At 47.6% G+C, this 22,131-nt stretch overlaps 2 protein-coding genes across 2 annotated transcripts in view; one reads left to right on the top strand and one right to left on the bottom strand.

Annotated features, from left to right (window-relative positions):
- Positions 1–22,131, bottom strand: part of LOC310833251 (uncharacterized protein) — a 79,999-nt gene that overhangs the window by 21,757 nt on the left and 36,111 nt on the right. The window lies entirely within an intron of this gene.
- Positions 1,296–21,989, top strand: LOC310833397 (uncharacterized protein). Its single transcript, XM_083716122.1, has 4 exons — positions 1,296–1,515; positions 5,312–5,644; positions 9,130–9,396; positions 21,244–21,989. Exons 1-4 carry the CDS (start codon positions 1,464–1,466, stop codon positions 21,327–21,329), a joined length of 738 nt encoding a protein of 245 aa, XP_083572248.1. The 5' UTR covers positions 1,296–1,463; the 3' UTR covers positions 21,330–21,989.

Raw genomic sequence — 22,131 nt, 5'->3', positions numbered from 1 at the left:
TTAGGAAGAGAAGGGGGAAAGAGGTGGAAGGGGGAATGGGGAGTGGGGTGGGGTCTGGTGGCAATGTTTCTATTTTACTTAACATATGGGGGGGGGTTGTGTCAGCATCGCTTGTGTGGGTTCTTTTTGCTATTCGCTTGTGTTCCTTTGGTGATGAGAGAGGTTGGGGTTGGCCTAAGCCAGGCATAGGCAAACTTGGCCCTCCAGATGTTTTGGGAGTACAACTCCCATCATCCTTGACCCCTGGTCCTGTTAGCTAGGGATGATGGGAGTTGTAGTCCCAAAACATCTGGAGGGCCAAGTTTGCCTCTGCCTGTCCTAGGGTGTGGTTGTTGGTTTGTGGTTGGTTGTGGTGATCTTTGTTTTCATGTGTGAGTGGGGTGGGTGGGTGTTTTGGATCAGGTTAGCCATATTGATTTGTATGCCATTGGTGGGTTCTTGCCGTTGTCTTGTTGGGCTGTGAGTGTGATAAAGGGGAGCCATACCGGGGTGAAGGTGTCTTCTTCCGTTTGTCCCCGTGTCAGTTTCAGTTTATTGGTTAATTTTTCTAACAAGGCTGTTTCCCATACTATTTGGTACCATTGGTCCAGGCTTACTCCTGACAGGTCTCTCCAGTGTGATTCTATAGCTATTTGAACCAGCGCATTAAAGACTTTACTCCAGGGCACCAGACTCGAGTGGAATAGACTCATTGGTTATATGTAGTAAACAGAAGCATAATGTTGCCTGGCACCCCAATCTCAGAGCAAAGCGAGATTTCAAGCACTTGCACAGAGTTTGGTTTCGTTGGACTGAAGCACCGCAGATATTGTGGCGTCTTTGTAATAGATGGTCTGTTTACGCATATACAGTACAGTCCTACCTCGGGTTACAGACACTTCAGGTAGTGTGGAACGGGCTACTTCCAGGGTTTGCTGCTCGCACATGCGCAGAAAACTAAATCGCACTTTGCGCATGCACAGAAGTGCCAAATCCCAACCCGCACGTGCGCTGACTTGGCGCTGCAGGCTGCGAGCGTGCCTCCCGCACGGATCGTGTTTGCAACCCGAGTGTCCACTGTATATAACCTGCCCTTATGATGGAGGGGCTCACAGCATTAACCCCCCCCCCCCGAAGGCCTTGCTTCTCCCACTGTCTTAGTGGATCCCAAAGCTTGCACACCCAGTCCTCCTTCCTCAAACAGAAATGGCAAGGACGTCCTTGAGGGTGTGTGTGTGTTTCCTAAACCCAGAGGGAGGTCTCTGGCTACTGTGTACATGGGGCCTGGTCACATGACCCCAGGGTCCACCCTGGGTGTCATCCGATGGCCAAGCCTACAAGAAGGGCGGGCAGGAGGAAGCCTCTCCCCACCCTTGGTTTGGCCAAGTTGCAGAAAAGGGAAGGAGAAGCTGGTGTCCCTGGCTGAGCTGTCCAGGCTCCTCACCCGTTTTCCTTGGGGCTGATCTCTCCACCGTGACCCCAACATGGATCCAGCTGTTGCCTTCCTCCTCCTCGTCTTCACCTTCCAAGCTACAAGTGAGTAAAATCCAGGTGACTCTCAGTTCAACTCCCTCTGTGTGTGTGTGCCATAAAGCAATGCCCACAAACAATGTGTGCGGAGGAATAGGGCTCCCTGCTTATTCCACATTTATCCCGAGTTGCTCACACAGATGTTAGACAATATCCAGTTTATTGAGGAAATTTTCCAGGTTGTTCTCAGAGAGGTTATTTGACAATGAGCTTCAGGCAGATTTGCTTACAGGGGGTTTATCCGTCTTCCCAGTGGGCATTTGTTCATTCCACCCATTCCACAACCAAGAAAAAGGCAATTTCCTTTTAAAGGTGTATTTGTTGCCTGAGGGTGAACTATGATGTTCCATTTGTACCTCACCTTCTCTCCAAAGAGCTCAAGGTGCCCAAAAAACAAAAAAACCCAACCCCTTCTGATGAGCAGTTAACAAAAAGGACGAAATTGTGGCTGGTTAACTGCAACCACGGAATCATGGGTGGGACATTTTCTCAGAAGCGTTGAAAATAAATGTCTGGTTATTATGGGGTGCTGAAGGCGCAATTAGTTGTTGGCTTTTGGTTTTGGTTTTTAAGCGCACGTTCCGTAGAATCACAGAACTATAGAGATGGATGAGACCCGACGGGCCACCCAGTCTGACCCCTGCAATGCAAAAATCACAGAATCCGTGCCCAGAGGTGGAATGAGGTGGGCTTGTGAGTCGAGAAGGTGCTGGGGTCCCTTTGCCAATGCAAATCACCCTGCTATGCAAACAGCCCCAGCCCCAGAGAGGAGTTGTAACAGCAGACTAGAAAGGGAAGATTTTGGGGGCGGGAGGAGAACCCAGGGTTGCTGGTTCCCCAAGGTCTCATCTCTCGCCTTTGCCTGCAGCCTGATGGAAAAGCTGCAAATTGGGGTTCTGGCCTTACGATGCTCGTGCCCACTGCATTATCGTGATGATGATGATGATGATGATGTTCATGATAAATATTTATACCCCACCCATCTGGCTGGGTTTCCCCAGCCACTCTGGGCAGCTTCTAACAGATGTTTCCGAGCACAATTCAAAGTGTTGGTGCTGACCTTGAAAGCGCTAAATGGCCTTGGTCCAGTAGACCTGAAGGAGCATCTCCACCCCCATCGTTCTGCCCAGACGCTGAGGTCCAGCTCTGAGGGCCTTCTGGCAGTCCCCTCCCTGCGAGAAGTTTACAGGGAACCAGGCAGAGGGCCTTCTCGGTGGTGGCACCCGCCCTGTAGAAGCCCCTCTCTCCAGATATCAAAGAGAACAACAACTGCCAGACTTTTAGAAGACATCTGAAGGCAGCCCTGTTTAGGGAAGCTTTTAATGTTTAACAGACTATTGTATTTTAATATTCTGTTGAAAGCTGCCCAGAGTGGCTGGGGAAGCCCAGCCAGATGGGCGGGGTATAAATAAATTATTATTATTATTATTATTATTATTATTATTATTATTATTATTGGTTCTGAGTGGCATTTGGCCACTGCGAAGCCAGAAGGCTGCACTGGCTGGGACCCTTCTAGGTCCTGGTGGAACCTCCAGCCCCAGAGGCAGTCTATCAAGCCTTAAGGGCTTTTGCATGACCACCGTGAGACCAGGAGGCTGGCTTTGAGGAGCCCCCTTGGGCCTGATCCAGCTTCTGGGCTCTTCTTGGTGGATTCAACCGGGAATCCGAGGAGATGTTCCTCATGGTTGCTTTTAGGAGTAAGAGGAACTGATCTGGAAAGATTTGGCAATGGGGTTTGGGTGTGTGCCTGTAAAACAAGCAAGGTCATCGCCACTAATTGCTCAAGAAGTAGTGTGTCAGCTAGTGGCATTTTGAGAGAAGCGTAACTTGACCGGGTTGTGGGAGACAACACCACGAAGCATCCTCTGCGGGTGTCAGACAGATGTGAACAACAGAACATCCCAGCATCAGCGCACTAGTATCTGCCAGTCCCACCTCCTGTCCCCAAAGTGGCCAGATGGCACAAAGAACCTAGGACCAGTGCTTTTTCTGGGGGTACCCAGGGGTACACGTACCCCTAAACATTTTGTGAATCTTTGTGCTTTTGTCCATTTATTGTATTTATTTTTCCTGACTTGAACTTTAAAAGGGTGATTTTCTTGAATAAAAATGAGAGCACCCCTAAACTTTTTTTTGGGGGGGGGGGAGCACTGCCTATGACTCTAGATAGACTGCTTGTGGGCCTGGGGCCAGAAGAGGTTGGCTTCTGGATCAGGCCAAAGGGGGCGCATCTGGTTCTCACAGTGCCCAGCCAGAAGCCCCAAACTGGGACACCCAGAAGCGTAACTGCAGCAACCCCCTTGCAATTCCCAGCAGATGATATTCCCAGGTCTACTGCCTCCAACAGGGGAGGGAGGAGACTAGGAGCCGTTGATGCTCTCTGTTGGCATGCAGCCAAGGAAAGGGGGGCAATTGGCAGGCCCCCAGCTGGCTCCAGATGATCTCCAGTCCTTGGTGCAGCATCAGCGACCTGAGCTTCAGAAGCTGGGGCAGGCTACTCAGCAGAGTAAACATTACACAACAGAAGTGGCAGGAGAAGTTGTGTGAGCATATTTGCAAACAGTTTATTCAGCAGGACGAAAGGAAAAGATGTCCAATTTCCTTGGTGTACAAGCAAGACAGCAAAAGCTATACACATACAGAAGTTCCCAGCAAGCTGTGCTGGACTGTATACAGACATGTGACACGCAACAATTCCACACGTCTGTTCTGAAGGTGGAACGGAATATCCTCACACTATCTTCCATTTATGAGAGCCCTGCCTGTGTGCAGGATTGCAGGTTAAAGGTATAGGGACCCCTGACCATTAGGTCCAGTCATGGCCGACTCTGGGGTTGCACGCTAATCTCGGTTTATTGGCCAAGGGAGCTGGCGTACAGCTTCTGGGTCATGTGGCCAGCATGACTAAGCCGCTTCTGGCGAACCAGAGCAGCGCACGGAAACACCGTTTACCTTCCCGCCAGAGCGGTACCTATTTATCTACTTGCACTTTGATGTGCTTTCGAACTGTTAGGTTGGCAGGAGCTGGGACTGAGCAACAGGAGCTCACCCCTTTGCGGGGATTCAAACCGCCGAACTTCTGATTGGCAAGCCCAAGGCTCTGTGGTTTAACCCACAGCGCCACCCGCGTCCCATGTTCCCTGGACTCTCGCCTGGCGCCCTCCAGAACTTGGCACCCTGGCGTCCCTGCTACTAGCCTTAATGGGTAAGATGGGCCCGTCTTCAAATATCTCAAGGGCTGCCCCACGGAAATCAGAGGGGGCTTGTTCTCTCCCGAAGGCAGGACCCAAACCAAGAGATTCAAATAGCAAGGCAGGAGACTCCAATTAAGCATTAGGAAGAATTTTCTGAGGGCAGGAGCTGTCCCAACAGTGGAACAAATTCCCTCATTGGGCTCTCCTTCCTTGGAGGTTTCTAAGCAGAGGGTGGACAGCCGTCTGTCATCACCTGGATGCCTTAGATGTGATTCCTGCATTGCTGGGATTTGGACCAGAAGACCCTCATAGCCCCTAGGATTCAACCGTTCTATGAAAGGGGTGTGAGGAGATGGGGGACTTGGCTGTGCCCCCTAGGTTCCCCCCAACTCCTCCCCATTTTGAAACGGCTTATCAGCTCATGTGCCTCCTCCCTCAGTTGCTTTGCAAGCCTATCTAACGTCTGACCCCCACTGCCCCCCCAAAGAAAAATCCAGGTTGCTGAAACACTCTGGTCAATGTCTTAACCCGGTTCCTGTTGATGGCGCGTGAATCTCACCCTCTCCAAATTCACTTTCTTCCCTCTTCTCTCTCTCCCCTCCAAGGCGCAGACAGTCCTGCAGCGACCCACGCTGAATTAGGCCCCAAAGATGTGGGGCACTCGGTCAGTCTTCCTGTCGTGATTCCAAAAGGGACCGTTTTCTTGGGTCTCATGTTGAGGTCCGCTGGCCCACCCAGCAAGGCCGTTGCTATGTGGGAGCAAGGGAAGCCCGTCACGGTCCTGGACCCGAGGTATTCCGAAAGGGTGTCTTTCCTGGCGGAGGAACCTGCCTTCCAAATCCATAACCTCACCTTGGAAGACGGAGGAGGCTATGACATTTCGACGTTCACCCAGGAAGGCTCCAAGATGCTGAACCGCTACACGCTCTTCGTCTTCCGTAAGTAACTTCTAAGAACTGCAAATTCAAGCGCCTCCCATGCGCATTTCAAGCACACGCCCCCAAGAATCCTGGGAACCACAGTTCCCCACCCAGAGAGCTACAGCTCCCAGCACATTGAATGAACTACGGTTCCCAGGATTCTTGGAGCGGGAAGTTATGCACTTTGAACGAGCTAGAGACGTATTTATTTATTTCATTATTTGATATGTACACCACTTGATTATTTTAAAAAATGACCAAGGAAATCATGGAAAAATCACAGCAATACTTTAAAACATACAAAAGTTAAAATACTAAAGTGAATAGGTTCATAAATGTATGGTAGGGCTGTGGTCTTAGTTCAAGGCAGAGAATTTGAACTTAATAGTAAAAGGGCACAGGCTGTTATCAGCTCAAAGAAGAATGCCCGACTGGCATGTTCCCTCCCTCCTGGTCCTTCGTTCGGGAGCTTCAAAAGCTTTCTTCTGCCCGAACATCACAGCAACCGATGCCAACCGACACCGGCACACTTGGGGATCCGCAGAGTTTGCGCATTTTGCATAACAGACCTCAGCAACTCAGCATTTTGGCTAATCTACTTTATTTACATATAAACACACATGGAGCACTGCAACATGGCTCCCTCTCTCTCCAGCATCAGACAGCAAAGAGAAAAAGAACACAGGACAATAGTTCCACTTCACGGAACACAGGAACACAAACATCCCCACTCAGTGGAGTCAAAACATACACCGTCATGTGATAGACAAAAATCCCATGACTGCAATCACAGAGCAGGAATCCTAACACCCTCGCAGGGCAGGCTCTCCATCGGGGGGGGGGGGCCGTCTGGCAAGGATGCTTTAGCAGTGATCGCTGCATTGCAGGAAGTTAGACTACATGACCCTTGGAAACTCTATGATTCTGTGACTAATCAAAGCCGTGTCTGGCAGCTACTAAGTTCAGGAGTTTTCCAAGAAATTGTCAGTTCCTCAACCGAGAAGTTACAGCAAACTCGAGAAGGGAAGAAAGTTGGGCGGCTGCTTTTAGTTATAAATGTTGCAACAGCAGCTAAAATTATCCTTCTTCAGCAGATCTTATTTGCTAGATGCAACCGTCAAACTTTGAGCAAAGCAGGGGCAGGCACCCAGTTGCTTGCTTTGCAAGAACGTACGTAACCCTGGCAAAGAAAAAGTGTGAAAATTATCCTGGTTGTCAGGCTGCAGTTCAGTGGTAGAGCAGGCACTTCATGTCCAGACGGCCGCAGGTTCCCTCCTCCATGGCATCTTGGGGGGAAAGACTCCTGCCTGAAATGTTGAAAAGTGGTGAGTGGCCACTCTCAGCGAGGTGTCTTCACCCTTTCCAGACCCAGGACTTGTGAGAATGCTGTGGATAGCAGGAGAGGATATATTGGTTCTATATTATCCTTCCTCACTCACGCTAGTGAGTCAGTAGCAGAGTACATTCCCCACTATATAGCAGGAAGATTCATTTGTTAGATTCATTTGAATCTCTCTTGTTCCTGGTAAATTCCTGGTGTTTTGTTTTTCCTGGTAAATTCCCCTTTTATTCCCTCTTAAAGAGAATAAAGACACAACGGTCTTCCCTTAAAGGTAACAAGGTTTACTCACATTCAGTCCGCAGTGTGATCCCAAAGGCAGGCTTTCGCTTGTAGTTACAGATACAGAGAAAGGTGTGGATTCATCCTCTTGTGAGGAATGAGCCCATGCGCTGCTGGCTGAGGGCCGGCAGACAGCAAAAGCATCCAGAGAAGGAGAAGGGTCTCAAGAGAGCAGATGGCTGCGGGACCGGTCCTTTTATGGGGTCTGCCATGGTCACGCCATCTACCTGTTCACACGCAGAGGGAGGATGCTCCAGGAGAAACACCCCCCCCCCTGCGTGTCCCCTCTGGGCAAACAGGAAATGTTGAACTTGACTGCTACGGTGATGTGACATCCCACAGGACCCCCCTTTCCAGCTGACACACACCTGGGGACCCATTTCCTTAAGCCTTTTACCATACCTTGTACGATTCATGCAACACGCTGACGGCTAATATACACGCAATAATTACCAAAATGATTATACATTCTTTATCAATCTTCTGAGACAAATACAAGACCTTATGCAAAGCCACAGAGACTTGCAAACTACCCAGCCTAAGATGAACTTATAATGTCTGATTTCAATAGATTTTTCAAGTGCTTAGCTCAGTCTTTTGTTTTCTTTATCTTCACAATACCGAGAGATCCCGGTGAAGTTGTAGATAGATGTTAATGAAGTTGCAGACATTAACATCTATCTATAATTCTACTAGGGATGCGGGTGGCTCTGTGGGTAAAACCTCAGTGCCTAGGACTTGCCGGTCGCAAGGTCAGCGGTTTAAATCCCCATGGTGGGGTGAGCTCCCGTCTTTTGGTCCCAGCTCCTGCCCACCTAGCAGTTCGAAAGCACCCCTAAGTGCAAGTGGATAAATAGGTACCGCTTTATAGTGGGAAGGTAAAGGGCGATTCCGTGTGCTGCGCTGGTGCCGGTTTGCCAGAGCAGCTTTGTCATGCTGGCCACATGACCCGGAAGTCTCTCCGGACAGCGCTGGCCCCCGGCCTCTTAAGTGAGATGGGCACACAACCCTAGAGTCGGACACGACTGGCCCATACGGGCAGGGGTACCTTTACCTTTACCTTTATAATTCTACTAGCATCTCTTGGTATTGCGAACAACACTGAACTTACCTTTTGTTGGTATCTTCATGAACCTACCTAAAAAGATGAAAAAAACAAAAGACTGAGCTAAGCACTTGAAAAATCTATTGATATCAGACATTATAAGTTCATCTTAAGTTGGGTAGTTTCAAGTCTCTGTGGCTTTGCATAAGGTCTTGTATTTGTCTCAGAAGATTGCTAAAGAATGCATAATCATTTTGGTAATTATTGTGTGTACAGTGGTACCTCAGGTTAAGTACTTCTGGAGGTCCGTTCTTAACCTGAAGCACCACTTTAGCTAATGGGGCCTCCTGCTGCCGCCGCGCCGCCAGAGCACAATTTCTGTTCTCATCCTGAAGCAAATTTCTTAACCTGAAGCACTATTTCTGGGTTAGCGGAGTCTGTAACCTGAAGCGTATGTAACCCGAGGTACCACTGTATATTAGTCGCCCAACGTGTTGCATGAGTCGTACTGCTCCTATGAGCAGCACAGGTGGCATTTTTCTAGCATTATTGTTTTTGCCAGACCTTGGCAGGGCCACCTTGGATCAGGCCCCGACCTGTCTCTGAGTCCGCCACCTTCCCGGGGAGTCTGTTCCACGGTCGAGCTGTTCTTCGCACCAGGAACATTCCAATGTTTAGTCTGGATCTCCTTTCTTGAGATTTGAATCCGTTGGTTTGTGCCCTGCCCTCTGGGGCGGCAGGTTGCAAGCTGGCTCCACCTTCCGTGTCTGGAAGATGGCTGCGATTCCTTGACCCTGTCCTCCCTCTTTCTCACCTCTTCCCTCCCTCCCGTTTCAGACATCAATATCACAGGAGAAAGGCTGGCCAACAGCTCCTGCAAGCTCAATTTGCTGTGTGAGGCTGGAGCTGGAGCCAAAGTTCGGGTGACCTACTCCTGGAAGAATACAAAAACGGGGGACACGGCTTCTGGCAATGCCAGGCTGCACCTCACCTTGAACACCAAGAACAAAGAGGACTCTTACACCTGCTCCGCGCAGGCCTTGGGGACCCAGAAAGCTTGGGAGGTCTTGCCCTATGCTTCGTGCCCAAAATCTGCAGCTGCAGGTGAGTAATATTTTGATTTATTTCCCGCCCGTTGCCGTCACGTCCTGCCACTCAATATTGCAGTGGTTCAGAAGACCAAAGACGGGCACCGTAGCCTGGGGTCAGTCAGTCAGTTTTATTGCACATAGCCAAAGGCTGCCGCAATGTACACAGGATCATTCAACAATTAAAAGAAAATATGCTGGATTAATACAAAAAACTTAAAACATTTCTATTATCAAGACATTGCCTACTCTAAACAGAGCTATAAAAGTACCTTAATATACAGGTTAAGACATTAAGCAATAAATTTTATAAACTAAAATCACCACATGGCCACTAATATATTAAAAAATAATGTTAATTAATACAATGTGCAATCATATTCGGAGTTTGGTGATAAAGATAAAATATAGCTAGATGTAAAGGTAAAGGGACCCCTGACCATGAGGTCCAGTCGTGGCCGACTCTGGGGTTGCGGCGCTCATCTCGCTTTCTTGGCCGAGGGAGCCGGCGTACAGCTTCCGGGTCATGTGGCCAGCATGACTAAGCCGCTTCTGGCGAACCAGAATAGCGCACAGAAACGCCGTTTACCTTCCTGCTGGAGTGGTACCTATTTATCTACCTGCACTTTGACGTGCTTTCGAACTGCTAGGTGGGCAGGAGCAGGGACCGAGCAACCGGAGCTCACCCCGTCATTGCGGGGATTCGAACCCTCGACCTTCTGATCGGCAAGCCCTAGGCTCTGTGGTTTAACCCACAACGCCACCTGCTTCCCACATAGCTAGATGTGGGTAGGGTCAAATCTATTCATCTCCTTTACAATTGGTGGCTATATAATTTGCTCTAGCGGCAGTTGATAAGAGTGCTACAGGCCAGGTCACGTACTTACCTGTATCTGTGAGGAGATATAAAATCATGTCAGAGGGGCTCTGGCCAGGGGACCTTGTCCTTATAGGTGCTAAAAATCGTTCTCTTGCTTCATTATATAAGGGGCAGCGCAAGATATGATGCATAAGGTCCTCTACTTCAGGAAATCCCCTAATGCAAACATGTTCGTTTTTTGGTCTGCCTCTGTGTCTCCCATCTCTATAAGCTTATTGTATTTAGTCGTAGCTCTGTAAAAGCTTTCCGAAGTTGTGCAAAAGTCAATTCATTGAAATAAGGTGTATGTTTGTGGGCCTCTCTAAGTTTGAAATATAATAGGGTGTGTTATGTCCTGAGTTGAACAGGATCCAGAATGCAGCAGTCTGGTTGGTCCTAGAACAATAGGATCCAGAATGCAGCAGCCTGGTTGGTCCTAGAACAATAGGATCCAGAATGCAGCAGCCTGGTTGGTCCTAGAACAATAGGATCCAGAATGCAGCAGCCTGGTTGGTCCTAGAACAATAGGATCCAGAATGCAGCAGTCTGATTGGTCCTAGAACAATAGGATCCAGAATGCAGCAGTCTGGTTGGTCCTAGAACAATAGGATACAAAATGCAGGAGTCTGATTGGTCCTAGAACAATAGGATCCAGAATGCAGCAGTCTGGTTGGTCCTAGAACAATAGGATACAAAATGCAGCAGTCTGGTTGGTCCTAGAACAATAGGATACAAAATGCAGGAGTCTGATTGGTCCTAGAACAATAGGATCCAGAATGCAGCAGCCTGGTTGGTCCTAGAACAATAGGATCCAGAATGCAGCAGCCTGGTTGGTCCTAGAACAATAGGATACAAAATGCAGCAGCCTGGTTGGTCCTAGAACAATAGGATACAAAATGCAGCAGCCTGGTTGGTCCTAGAACAATAGGATCCAGAATGCAGCAGCCTGGTTGGTCCTAGAACAATAGGATCCAGAATGCAGCAGTCTGGTTGGTTCTAGAACAATAGGATACAAAATGCAGCAGTCTGATTGGTCCTAGAACAATAGGATCCAGAATGCAGCAGTCTGATTGGTCCTAGAACAATAGGATACAAAATGCAGCAGTCTGATTGGTCCTAGAACAATAGGATACAAAATGCAGCAGTCTGATTGGTCCTAGAACAATAGGATCCAGAATGCAGCAGCCTGGTTGGTCCTAGAACAATAGGATACAAAATGCAGCAGTCTGATTGGTCCTAGAACAATAGGATCCAGAATGCAGCAGTCTGGTTGGTCCTAGAACAATAGGATACAAAATGCAGGAGTCTGATTGGTCCTAGAACAATAGGATCCAGAATGCAGCAGCCTGGTTGGTCCTAGAACAATAGGATACAAAATGCAGGAGTCTGATTGGTCCTAGAACAATAGGATCCAGAATGCAGCAGTCTGGTTGGTTCTAGAACAATAGGATACAAAATGCAGCAGTCTGATTGGTCCTAGAACAATAGGATCCAGAATGCAGCAGCCTGGTTGGTCCTAGAACAATAGGATACAAAATGCAGGAGTCTGATTGGTCCTAGAACAATAGGATCCAGAATGCAGCAGTCTGGTTGGTTCTAGAACAATAGGATACAAAATGCAGCAGCCTGGTTGGTCCTAGAACAATAGGATCCAGAATGCAGCAGTCTGATTGGTCCTAGAACAATAGGATCCAGAATGCAGCAGTCTGGTTGGTCCTAGAACAATAGGATACAAAATGCAGGAGTCTGATTGGTCCTAGAACAATAGGATCCAGAATGCAGCAGCCTGGTTGGTCCTAGAACAATAGGATACAAAATGCAGCAGCCTGGTTGATCCTAGAACAATAGGATCCAGAATGCAGCAGCCTGGTTGATCCTAGAACAATAGGATACAAAATGCAGGAGTCTGATTGGTCCTAGAACAATAGGATCCAGAATGCAGCAGCCTGGTTGGTCCTAGAACAATAGGATCCAGAATGCAGCAGCCTGGTTGGTCCTAGAACAATAGGATACAAAATGCAGCAGCCTGGTTGGTCCTAGAACAATAGGATACCAAATGCAGCAGCCTGGTTGGTCCTAGAACAATAGGATCCAGAATGCAGCAGCCTGGTTGGTCCTAGAACAATAGGATCCAGAATGCAGCAGTCTGATTGGTCCTAGAACAATAGGATCCAGAATGCAGCAGCCTGGTTGGTCCTAGAACAATAGGATCCAGAATGCAGCAGTCTGATTGGTCCGCAGGAGCCACCCAATCGAGCTCCAGGTGGAAGTGAATCTGCAACCTGATTGGCCTACAGGAGAATCCCAGAATTAGCCAATCACGTGGGGCCCATTGTGTAAATAATGTATATAAAGCAGACATTCTGGGGGAACTTCCATTCCTCCTCACCACTATGAGCAGAATAAGGAGCATGAAATCCACTCTCAACTCCGAGTATATTTCAGGGCACATGTGGATGTGTACATAGAGTTTAGGTTGTTTTTAGTTACCACTGCCCTTATGGGTCGTTTAAAAATATTTTTCTGGGAATGTAAGGGAGGTTCTTTGATCTTGGTCACTGAGAGGTCCTATTTGCCCATCAGTTGGGCAGCGTGATGTGCCCAATTTTTTAAGGGGTAATCCATTTGAGACTGTAGCCTGTGATAGAAAAGACAGGAGGTCACCTCCGAAAGGATGTTGCAGAGTTGGGAAAAAGTTCAGATAAGGGCAAGCGGAAGTGTCACAGGGATGGAGCATCTCCGACTTCCGGGGTGGCGCCTTCGGCAATGGCTGCCTCCCTCTGAACTGGAGGGACCAGCTCTGCGCGAAACGGGCCATATCCGCTGCGGCGAAGCGGGGACCCTCTCAAAAATCACAGGCTGATGAAGCCTGTGACCATGGGACTCGGCAGGCACCTTTAGCGCCCCCCCAACCCGCTAAGGAACCCACCAACGGGCTCCGAAGTGAAGAGGGGGAAGTGGCGCGGTGCTGAGAGTCATCGGCTATTTCCGTGGAGCGAAGCCGCATAGCTGTTGCCAGAGAGCGCTGCCTCTTTCCTGGGACAATTTGGACTTTAAAACAACAACCCGTGAGTAGTATGGAAATTGGATCTTTTAAATTCGGCACTGATCGGGGAAGGTACAAACAGGAAGTCTGCCTCCCCTTTCTGTAAATAATCTAAAGCAAAGAACCTCCAACTAAGGTCGTAGAGAGCCTTATTTTTTGTAAAAGACTTTAATTCTACTGATTGAGATTATAAGAAAATTTATTTGGAAGCAGGGGAACCTGCGGGAGAAGAACTAAATTTAAGAATTGATGTGCCACCCCCCCCCCCGGACCCAGGAGTGGTCTGTGAGAGCCGGTTGATGAGCAATTGAACAATTTGACAGCTGTCAAGTTAGCTGTCAAGATACAAAAAGAGGACTTTGTCTCTACTGTCTACATTTGTTACAAGTCTATGTTTCAAAAGAAGGAAGGATTGCTACAATTTAATGTATGGAACTTTTGGTTTTGTGCTGAAAGGAGTAAAAAGAAACTTAAACCCCCCTAGAGGGAGTCTTGGGACATTGCATTAAGAACCAGCTGAGAAATTGTTTTTTGACCTTGATATGCTTAAGAATGGCAGTTGGTAAGGAAATCCAGTCTGAACTGAACAGGACTTTCTTTCTCCTGGGAAAGCTGCAAGGTCAAATAGGTGTTTTGACTACAAATGTTACAACTTTGGGCACAAGAGCTAGTACTAGCAATGAACTTGATAAGAACTTGGTACAGGAATTCTACTTAAGTGAACAAACAGAGAAAATTGAGAAGGAGAATAATGTTGACTTTGAAGAGAAAAAAGGGGGGGACTCAACCCTGCAGATGCAAAAGGTGAGCTGCAACTTGAGGCGTGACATGATGGTAACAAGGAGAAACAAATTTCTGAAGATGGAAGCCTGGCCTGAATTGGAAAATGAAAGATGGAGAGATCTCCTTATATGGAGATCATATGACCCTTGGATTATAAATTTGATTCAGCTGGAAGTTGGAGCTATGGGGACATTTGGAATTCAAAGGAGAATGAAACAAGATGTGGAATACCCTATAGGCCTTATCTCTAAGTACGTAGGCCTGGCTGGAAGAAACGTGGATGCTGCAGGGCGGGAGTCTCCCCGAGATTTGGTCTTGAATATTAAAGACTATCAAAAAGACTGGCAGAGGAGCTATGAGAGAGATTTAAGAGCCTCGGACATAAGATCACCGGGTTGATGGTCTTTTTTTTGAGATTTGTCGGGGACTGAAACCGGGAAGGGGGATGGGTGGAATGAAAAATGGGAATTTAAAGTATACATAATATAAGTTGCTTTTTTGCTTTTTTTTGTTTGTTTTACTTTTAGGAGAATTGGAAATTCGTGGAAGGGAAATTTCTTTTGACCTTAGGGAAATGTTTCAAGAACAAGTACAGTTATATAGATTTGGATGAGAGATAAGTTTGGATAAAGTAAAAAAGTGGTTTTCAAAAATATGGTAAAATCAAGGTTTTTGTTGATAAGATGTTTGAGAAAGGAATTGGATAAGGATTTGCTGAACCAACAATTTGAATTGGAATACAAAAAAGGGAGGTACTGTATGAGGAGGTCTGGGAAATAAGTTAATGAAAAATAAGTAACGGAAATTTTATGTGTTTTTAATCATTTTTACTTTTGTATGTTATTTTTTCTTTTTTTCTTATTTTTGTATGTATGTTATTTTTTCTTTTTTTCTTTTTGATTTTTATTGTATTACTATTGGAAACTTTAATAAATATTCCTTTTTAAAAAAGAGCATCTCCCCTGTGAGCAATGGTCGCAGTGTTTGGGGCTTTTTAGATTAGAGGAAAGGGGGGTGTGAATAAAACACAGAGAGCACAGCCTTGAGAAAGTGGTAGAGAAAAGCTTTTATCCCTCTCTCATAGTTGATGGGCGTCTGATGAGGCTGGATGTTGGAAGATTTAGGACAGATAAAAGGAGGGACTTCTTCAAGCAGCGCACTGTTAATGTCAGTTTGCATTTCTTAGTGCAAAAAGTATTGATCTGATGCACTGATCTTTCCTATTCTATTCTAATTCATTCAAGATGGTTCTGGAAGCTTCTCTGTGTGAAAGAAGCAAGCAGAAGGTTCGTGAGGTTTGGGTTATTCCTTCAGAGAAGCTGAGTCCAGCTGGCTTAGACTGGTTCTTTTATCTCTTTCTGTCAAGATCATGCTGATTATAATAATAAGGCCAGAAGGAGCCTGGGCTTCACTTTCTATCTCTCTTTCCTTCTGGTGTGGTGTTCTGAATAAAGTGTTAAGGTTTAGTCTTATAATAAGTTACTGTAAGTTTTTGTTAAATCTGCTGCAACTGGATTTCTTATGGGCAGTGCCAACCCTGAATGTACAGCGGATGCTCGGCTTGCGAACGTGATCTGTGCGGGATGCACGTTCGCAACCCACAGCGCCGCAACCCGCAGCACTGCATCTGTGCATGCGTGGGTCGCGATTCAGCCCAAGCGCAAGCGCCAAAACCTGGAAGTAACCCGTTCTGGTACTTCTGGGTTTGGCACGGTGCGCAACCCAAAGTGTCTGTAACACGAGGTATGACTGTATTGGATTTGTGACCATGATGCTCATTTGCCTTCAGTAGCAGTAAAGCTCTGCTGGATGAAATATGAATTGCCTCTGGTCTATTTTGGGGGAATCCTGCAATGTGTTTGTTATGGAAAAATCTAGGTGCGAGGCTGCTCAGTCCCCCAGCTGGTCGATCAGAGCCCATGGGTCCCTGCAGAATAAAGGAAGGAGTCCAGCCAACCAGAGCAAATAGCTGTAGACCAAAGTTTATTGCGCAACAGGTTCAAAGAGCAAATTTGAACCCCGAGGATGGGGTGACAAAGACCTATAAAACTTTCCCACCGTATCCCATAATACAGTTTGTACAGCATCATTGCTACATCACTGACATGTCACAAAAGGGGAGGGGTTAACTTTGGCAAACAGGTCCAGACAAGTCCTTGGTACAAGATTAGCATAAGCAGACATGGCAGGGCAAGACTCAGGTATAAGATGAGCATAGACAAATATGTCTTAAGTAAAAGGTAAAGGTAAAGGTACCCCTGCCCGTACGGGCCAGTCTTGACAGACTCTGGGGTTGTGCGCCCATCTCACTTAAGAGGCCAGGGGCCAGCGCTGTCCGGAGACACTTCCGGGTCACGTGGCCAGCGTGACATCGCTGCTCTGGCGAGCCAGAGCCGCACACGGAAACGCCGTTTACCTTCCCGCTGGTAAGCGGTCCCTATTTATCTACTTGCACCCGGAGGTGCTTTCGAACTGCTAGGTTGGCAGGCGCTGGGACCGAGCAGCGGGAGCGCACCCCGCCACAGGGATTCGAACCGCCGACCTTTCGATCGGCAAGTCCTAGGCGCTGAGGCTTTAACCCACAGCGCCACCTGCGTCCTACATGTCTTAAGTACCACCACCCAAAAGTACAATAGAAGTTCCTTTGCATGTCTGGAGCCTGAGGCAAGTCAGGTGATGAGATTTGGCTTCCTTTGGCTAACAATGAGCCCAGCAATTGTCACCTCTGGAAACTTCCTGGAGTCCTTTTGCAAGGAGAAAATAGCTTTGGAATGGGGGGAACTGGGAAAGGAGATGATTTTATATTATTTTTAAAGTTAGGTGACTTCCCTGAGCTGTCAAGGTGAAAGGATACATTCAGGCATAATATTTGTAACATTTAACTTTAAAGATGTGCCCCCCCCGTAATAATAATAATAATAATAATAATAATAATAATAATAATAATAATAATAATAATTTATTTATACCCCGCCCTCCCCAGCCAAGGCCAGGCTCAGGGCGGCTAACAAGCAATAATAAAAACAAGTTGAATGATTACAACTTAAAACAAAATTAAAATACAACATTAAAATATTGAAACATTAAAATATTTAAATACCTCATTAAAATGCCTCATTGCAGGAGGAGAAGGAAAAGTGTAACAGTGTTTAAGTTGTTACTCTGCTAAGTATACATTGGAATCTGCTCTGGATCAATACCGAGTAGAATTTCAGTGACAGTTAACCAGTGGAACTCTCTGCCACAGGAGGCAAGAAGGCCCACCAACATTTAAAGGAGGATTGGACAAATTAATGGAGGAGAGGGCTTTCAGTGGAGGGGAGAGGGCTGCCAGCCACCATGAATCTGCTCTGCATCCACCATCGGAAGCAGTTGAACACCCGTTGCTGGAAACCACCGGAGGGGAGAGTTGCTCTGGCGCTCGGATCCTGCTTGTGGGTTTCTGCAGGATGCTGGGCTAGATGGGCCATTGGCCTGATCCTGATTCTTATGCGCCCCCCTTCTCTGATGGGCACCCTTTGATTCCCCCAGAATATTGTTGTACTACAACTTCCATCATCCCTTTTAATGGAGAAATCTGAGGGCTCCCTTGGACAGAAAACCAGGACACCAGCCAGGAATACCAGAGCAAAACAGCAGCCAGGAGGCTTGGTCTCTATTGAAGACTGTCGTGACAGGACTCCCACCTGCCACCAGGTGGAACAAGATGGAAGCCCCGAACAAAAGAGAACCCAAACTTTTATTAGCTGCTAATCCCCATGCTTCACCCCCCCCCCAACTACATCACTAATACATCACGAAAGGGGAGGTCTGGTGGCCGGAATCTGAGCATCCTGGACCCTGCCCCATGGTTCCCCTTGCCCTCCACCAAACACCCATCAAGTGGAACAAAAGAGATCTTTACATTTCCCTGTTTCCCAGCCAAGTTCATCCCACCCTTTTGTCTTCATCTGGGTTTATTTCTGGAATGGCTACCTGTCTGGCACTCAGGTATCAGGAGGCCAGGAATTATCACTCAGGCAGAGGGGCTGCTGAGCAGCTGAGCTCACAGGTCTATAGGAATTTCTGAAGTTTTCCCAGTGAGCCAGTACAGAGATACATTTATCAGTGAATTCTTACATTTGGTGTTGTTGTTGTTGAGTCGTTTAGTCGTGTCCGACTCTTCGTGACCCCCTGGACCAGAGAACGCCAGGCCCTCCTGTCCTCCACTGCTTCCTGCAGTTTGGTCAAACTCATGCTGGTAACCTCGAAAACACTATCCAACCATCTCATCCTCTGTCGCCCCCTTCTCCTTCGTGCAGCAAAGGTCCTTTGAATAGATAGGAAGAAACTGTGGTGAAGTGTTTTGTGGGGACAAATCACAAAAGTGCTGGTGCTGATTTTGGTAGTGGGCTGCATGTGCGTGATATTTGCTGGAGGGGCAACCCCCCCAACCTATACATAAATTCCTGCAACATCCCTAAGAGGTGAGGGTGGAGAAATTGGGGTCGCTTTGTGTTATACTTGAAGCTGTTTAGCCCAGGAGCTGAGGTCTGGTGCAATTCAAGTTACAAATCACAGCCTGGGCTCCAGATGACCTGATATGCAGACAAGCTAAAGAGAGATCATCAATGGCCAGAAATATTTTTGAGATTTCCACATCTCATCAAAATAATAATAACAATCCTATCCTGTTGGAGCATCTGGAATCCAAACTACGCAGCAAATATTTGAAATAACCAAGCTTGCCAAATTAACATTATTATTTCCCCTTTTTGGAGAATAGCGCATTTGTCAGCTGGGCTGAGACGATGGCGTCATTTCTGAAGAGCAAATGTTCCCTCTCCAGAACCCTTTTAGCCGTTCCCCTGCATTATTCATTGTAATTCATTATTTGGTATTCATCCATTCTTTTTGAAGTCATTTAAGTCATTATTTGCCTAACCCCTGGAACACGGGGAGGCTGTTGGAGAGAGAAAGCAAAAATGTAATTATATCCGCATGCCAAGCAAGCGTGTATGTGGCGTCTGGGGGCTTCTGCGAGGTTTATTTTAATTTATTCATTTCATTTAGAACCAGCTCATTCTGAAAGCCATAGGTGGCCCAACTCCATGGGAAAGTATTTACGGGTTGGGATGCGGGTACCTGGATGAAGAGCCTTTTCTCACACGTCCTCTGAGCTGAATTCTCCGGGGGGGGGGGGGCTTTTCCTGATTGCCATCCCTCTCCCCTCTGAAGTTCAATGGGTGAAGAAATAATACTGAGGTGGTCCTTTTGGGGGTGTTGTGCTCCCCCATCTCACCCCCCCAAATAATGTATAATAATAATTGATTACTTATACCCCCCCATCTGTGGGTTTCCCCAGCCACTCTGGGCGGCTTCCAACAAAAGATTAAAAATACATTAAAACCTCCGTCATTAAAAACTTCCCTAAAGCCTTCAGATGTCTTCTAAACGTCAGATAGTTGCTTATGTCCTTGACATCTGGTGGGAGGGCGTTCCACAGGGCGGGCGCCACCACCAAGAAGGCCCTCTGCCTGGTTCCCTGTAACTTGGCTTCTTGCAGCAAGGGAACTGCCAGAAGGGCCTCGGAGCTGGACCTCAGTGTCCAGGCAGAACGATGGGGGTGGAGACGCTCCTTCAGATATACTGGATCGAGGCTGTTTAGGGCTTTCAAGGTCAGCACCAACACTTTGAATTGTGCTCGGAAAAGTACTGAGAGCCAGTGTAGGTCTCTCAGGACTCGTGTTATGTGGTCTCAGCAGCCGCTCCCAGTCACCAGCTTCTGCATTCTGGATTAGTTGTAGTTTCGGGGTCACCTTGAAAGGTGCCCAACCCACTAAGGAGGATAATAACCCAATACAGTGGTACCTTGGGTTACAGACGCTTCAGGTTACAGACTCTGCTAACCCAGAAATATTACCTTGGGTTAAGAACTTTGCTTCAGGATGAGAACAGAAATCGCATGGTGGTGGTGGCGCAGCAGCAGCGGGAGACCCCATTACCTAAAGTGGTGCTTCAGGTTAAGAACGGACCTCCGGAAAGAAATTAAGTACTTAACCCGAGGTTGTTGTGGTTGTTGTTTAGTCATTTAGTCGTGTCCACCTCTTCGTGACCCCTTGGACCAGAGCATGCCAGGCCCACCTGTCTCCCACTGCTTCCCTCATGCTGGTAACTTCAAGAACACTATCCAACCATTTCGTCCTCTGTCGTCCCCTTCTCCTTGCGCCCTCCATCTTTCCCAACCTCAGGGTCTTTTCCAGGGAGTCTTCTCTTCTCATGAGGTGGCCAAAGTCTTGGAGCCTCAGCTTCAGGATCTGTCCTTCCAGTGAGCACTCAGGGCTGATTTCCTTCAGAATGGAGAGGTTTGATCTTCTTGCAGTCCATGGGACTCTCCAGAGTCTCCTCCAGCACCAGAATTCAAAAGCATCCATTCTTCTGCGATCAGCCTTCTTTATGGTCCAGCTCTCACTTCCATACATCACTACTGGGAAAACCAGAGCTTTAACTATACGGACCTTTGTCGGCAATAACCCGAGGTACCACTGTACAAAACAGTGACAATTAATTGTACATTTCCTCCCAAAGCCAATTTATTCAGCAAAATGGATGAATCTGATCCAGTGACACAGGTGGTTCCAAGTCTGGTATTCCTCTGCTCCTTCTGTTGTGGCTTCTCCATCTCGTCCAGCCTCCTCTTCTCACAGTGGTCAGCCAGATGCCTGTGCAAAACCCACAAGCGGGATCTGAGTGCAAGAGCAACTCTCTCCCCTCCTGTGCTTCCCAGCGACTGCAGAGCCATCGTGTCTGGCAGCCCTCGAGAGCCCTCTCCTCCTCCATGAATTTGTCCCATCCTCTTTGAAATATAATCGGAGTCGAGAGTGGATTTCATGCTCCTTATTCTGCTCATAGTGGTGAGCAGGAATGGAAGTTCTCCCAGAATGTCTGCTTTATATACAGTATTTACACAATGGGCCCCACGTGATTGGCTAATTCCGGGATTCTCCTGTAGGCCAATCAGGTTGCGGATTCCCTTCCACCTGGAGCTGGATTGGGTGGCTCCTGTGGACCAATCAGACTGCTGCCTTTTGGATCCTATTCAACTCAGTACATAACACTCTTTTAAAGCCACCCAGGTCGGTGGCCATCCCTGCCTCCATTTAATCGGGAACATCTCCCCCTTTCTTTCTTTGCAGGACTTTTCGCGGCCGGCCTGTTCTTCTCCCACGTTGCCAGAGCTGTTTTGGCACCTGCCCTCAACACCGTCTTCATGCTCCTGTGAATAACCAGTGGCTCTGCAGCTGCTTCCTGAGCGAAGTGTGGAAATCCAGCCTCCTCCTCTCGTTTTCCAGTGCTCCCACTTCTCGTCCGCCCCTTGCTCTGGTTCCCCTTTGCAGTCAAACCTCGGTTGTCAAACGTAATCCGCTCCAGAAGGTCATTCAACTTCTGATTGGGCACAGGAGCTTCTTGCACTCAAGCTGCGTCAGACGTCCGGGTTCCAAAAAATGTTCGTAAACCAGAGCATTTACTTCCTGGTTTTTGGTGAAACGTTCGAAAATGGAGCTGTTCGAGAACCGAGGTTTGACTATATTAGGAAATGAGAGAGAGAGAGAAGAAGTCTGAATTAACATTTGCTAATTATTCCCCGTGATCAAGCTGGTTCCTCCCACCATTCCTCTGTATCCAACCAGTCCCTGTCAGGGAGGCACACCTCAGGATCTGCTGAGATTCCTTCACTGAAGGGGGTTGGACTAGATGACCCCTGGGTTCCCTTCCAACTCTGCAATTCTCTGATTCACACATGCTTTGGTGTTCCCAGGCATCACGTTCCTATTTCCCAGTGCTGATCCTCTGAAACCACTGCCTTGATTTTGTCCCTAACCAAAGACCTTAGTGTAAGGACCTTCCTATGTTCCTATTTAAATCATCCCTTTGTGGAGAACCATGAGGACTAGCCTCTTATTTTTAGAACAAAGGGTGTAGCTCAGCAGTACAACAAGCTGAAGTCTCCATGTTTGACCCCCAACAGCATCTCCAACTAGGGCTGGTTTGGAACCCCAGAAAGCCATTGCTGGTCAGGGTGG

The sequence above is a fragment of the Podarcis gaigeae genome (assembly GCF_964106915.1).
Source record: "Podarcis gaigeae genome assembly, chromosome: 16".
NCBI classification, from domain to species: Eukaryota; Metazoa; Chordata; class Lepidosauria; order Squamata; family Lacertidae; genus Podarcis; species Podarcis gaigeae.
Note: the sequence above shows the minus strand (reverse complement) of the source record. Positions and strands in the feature narration are given on the sequence as shown.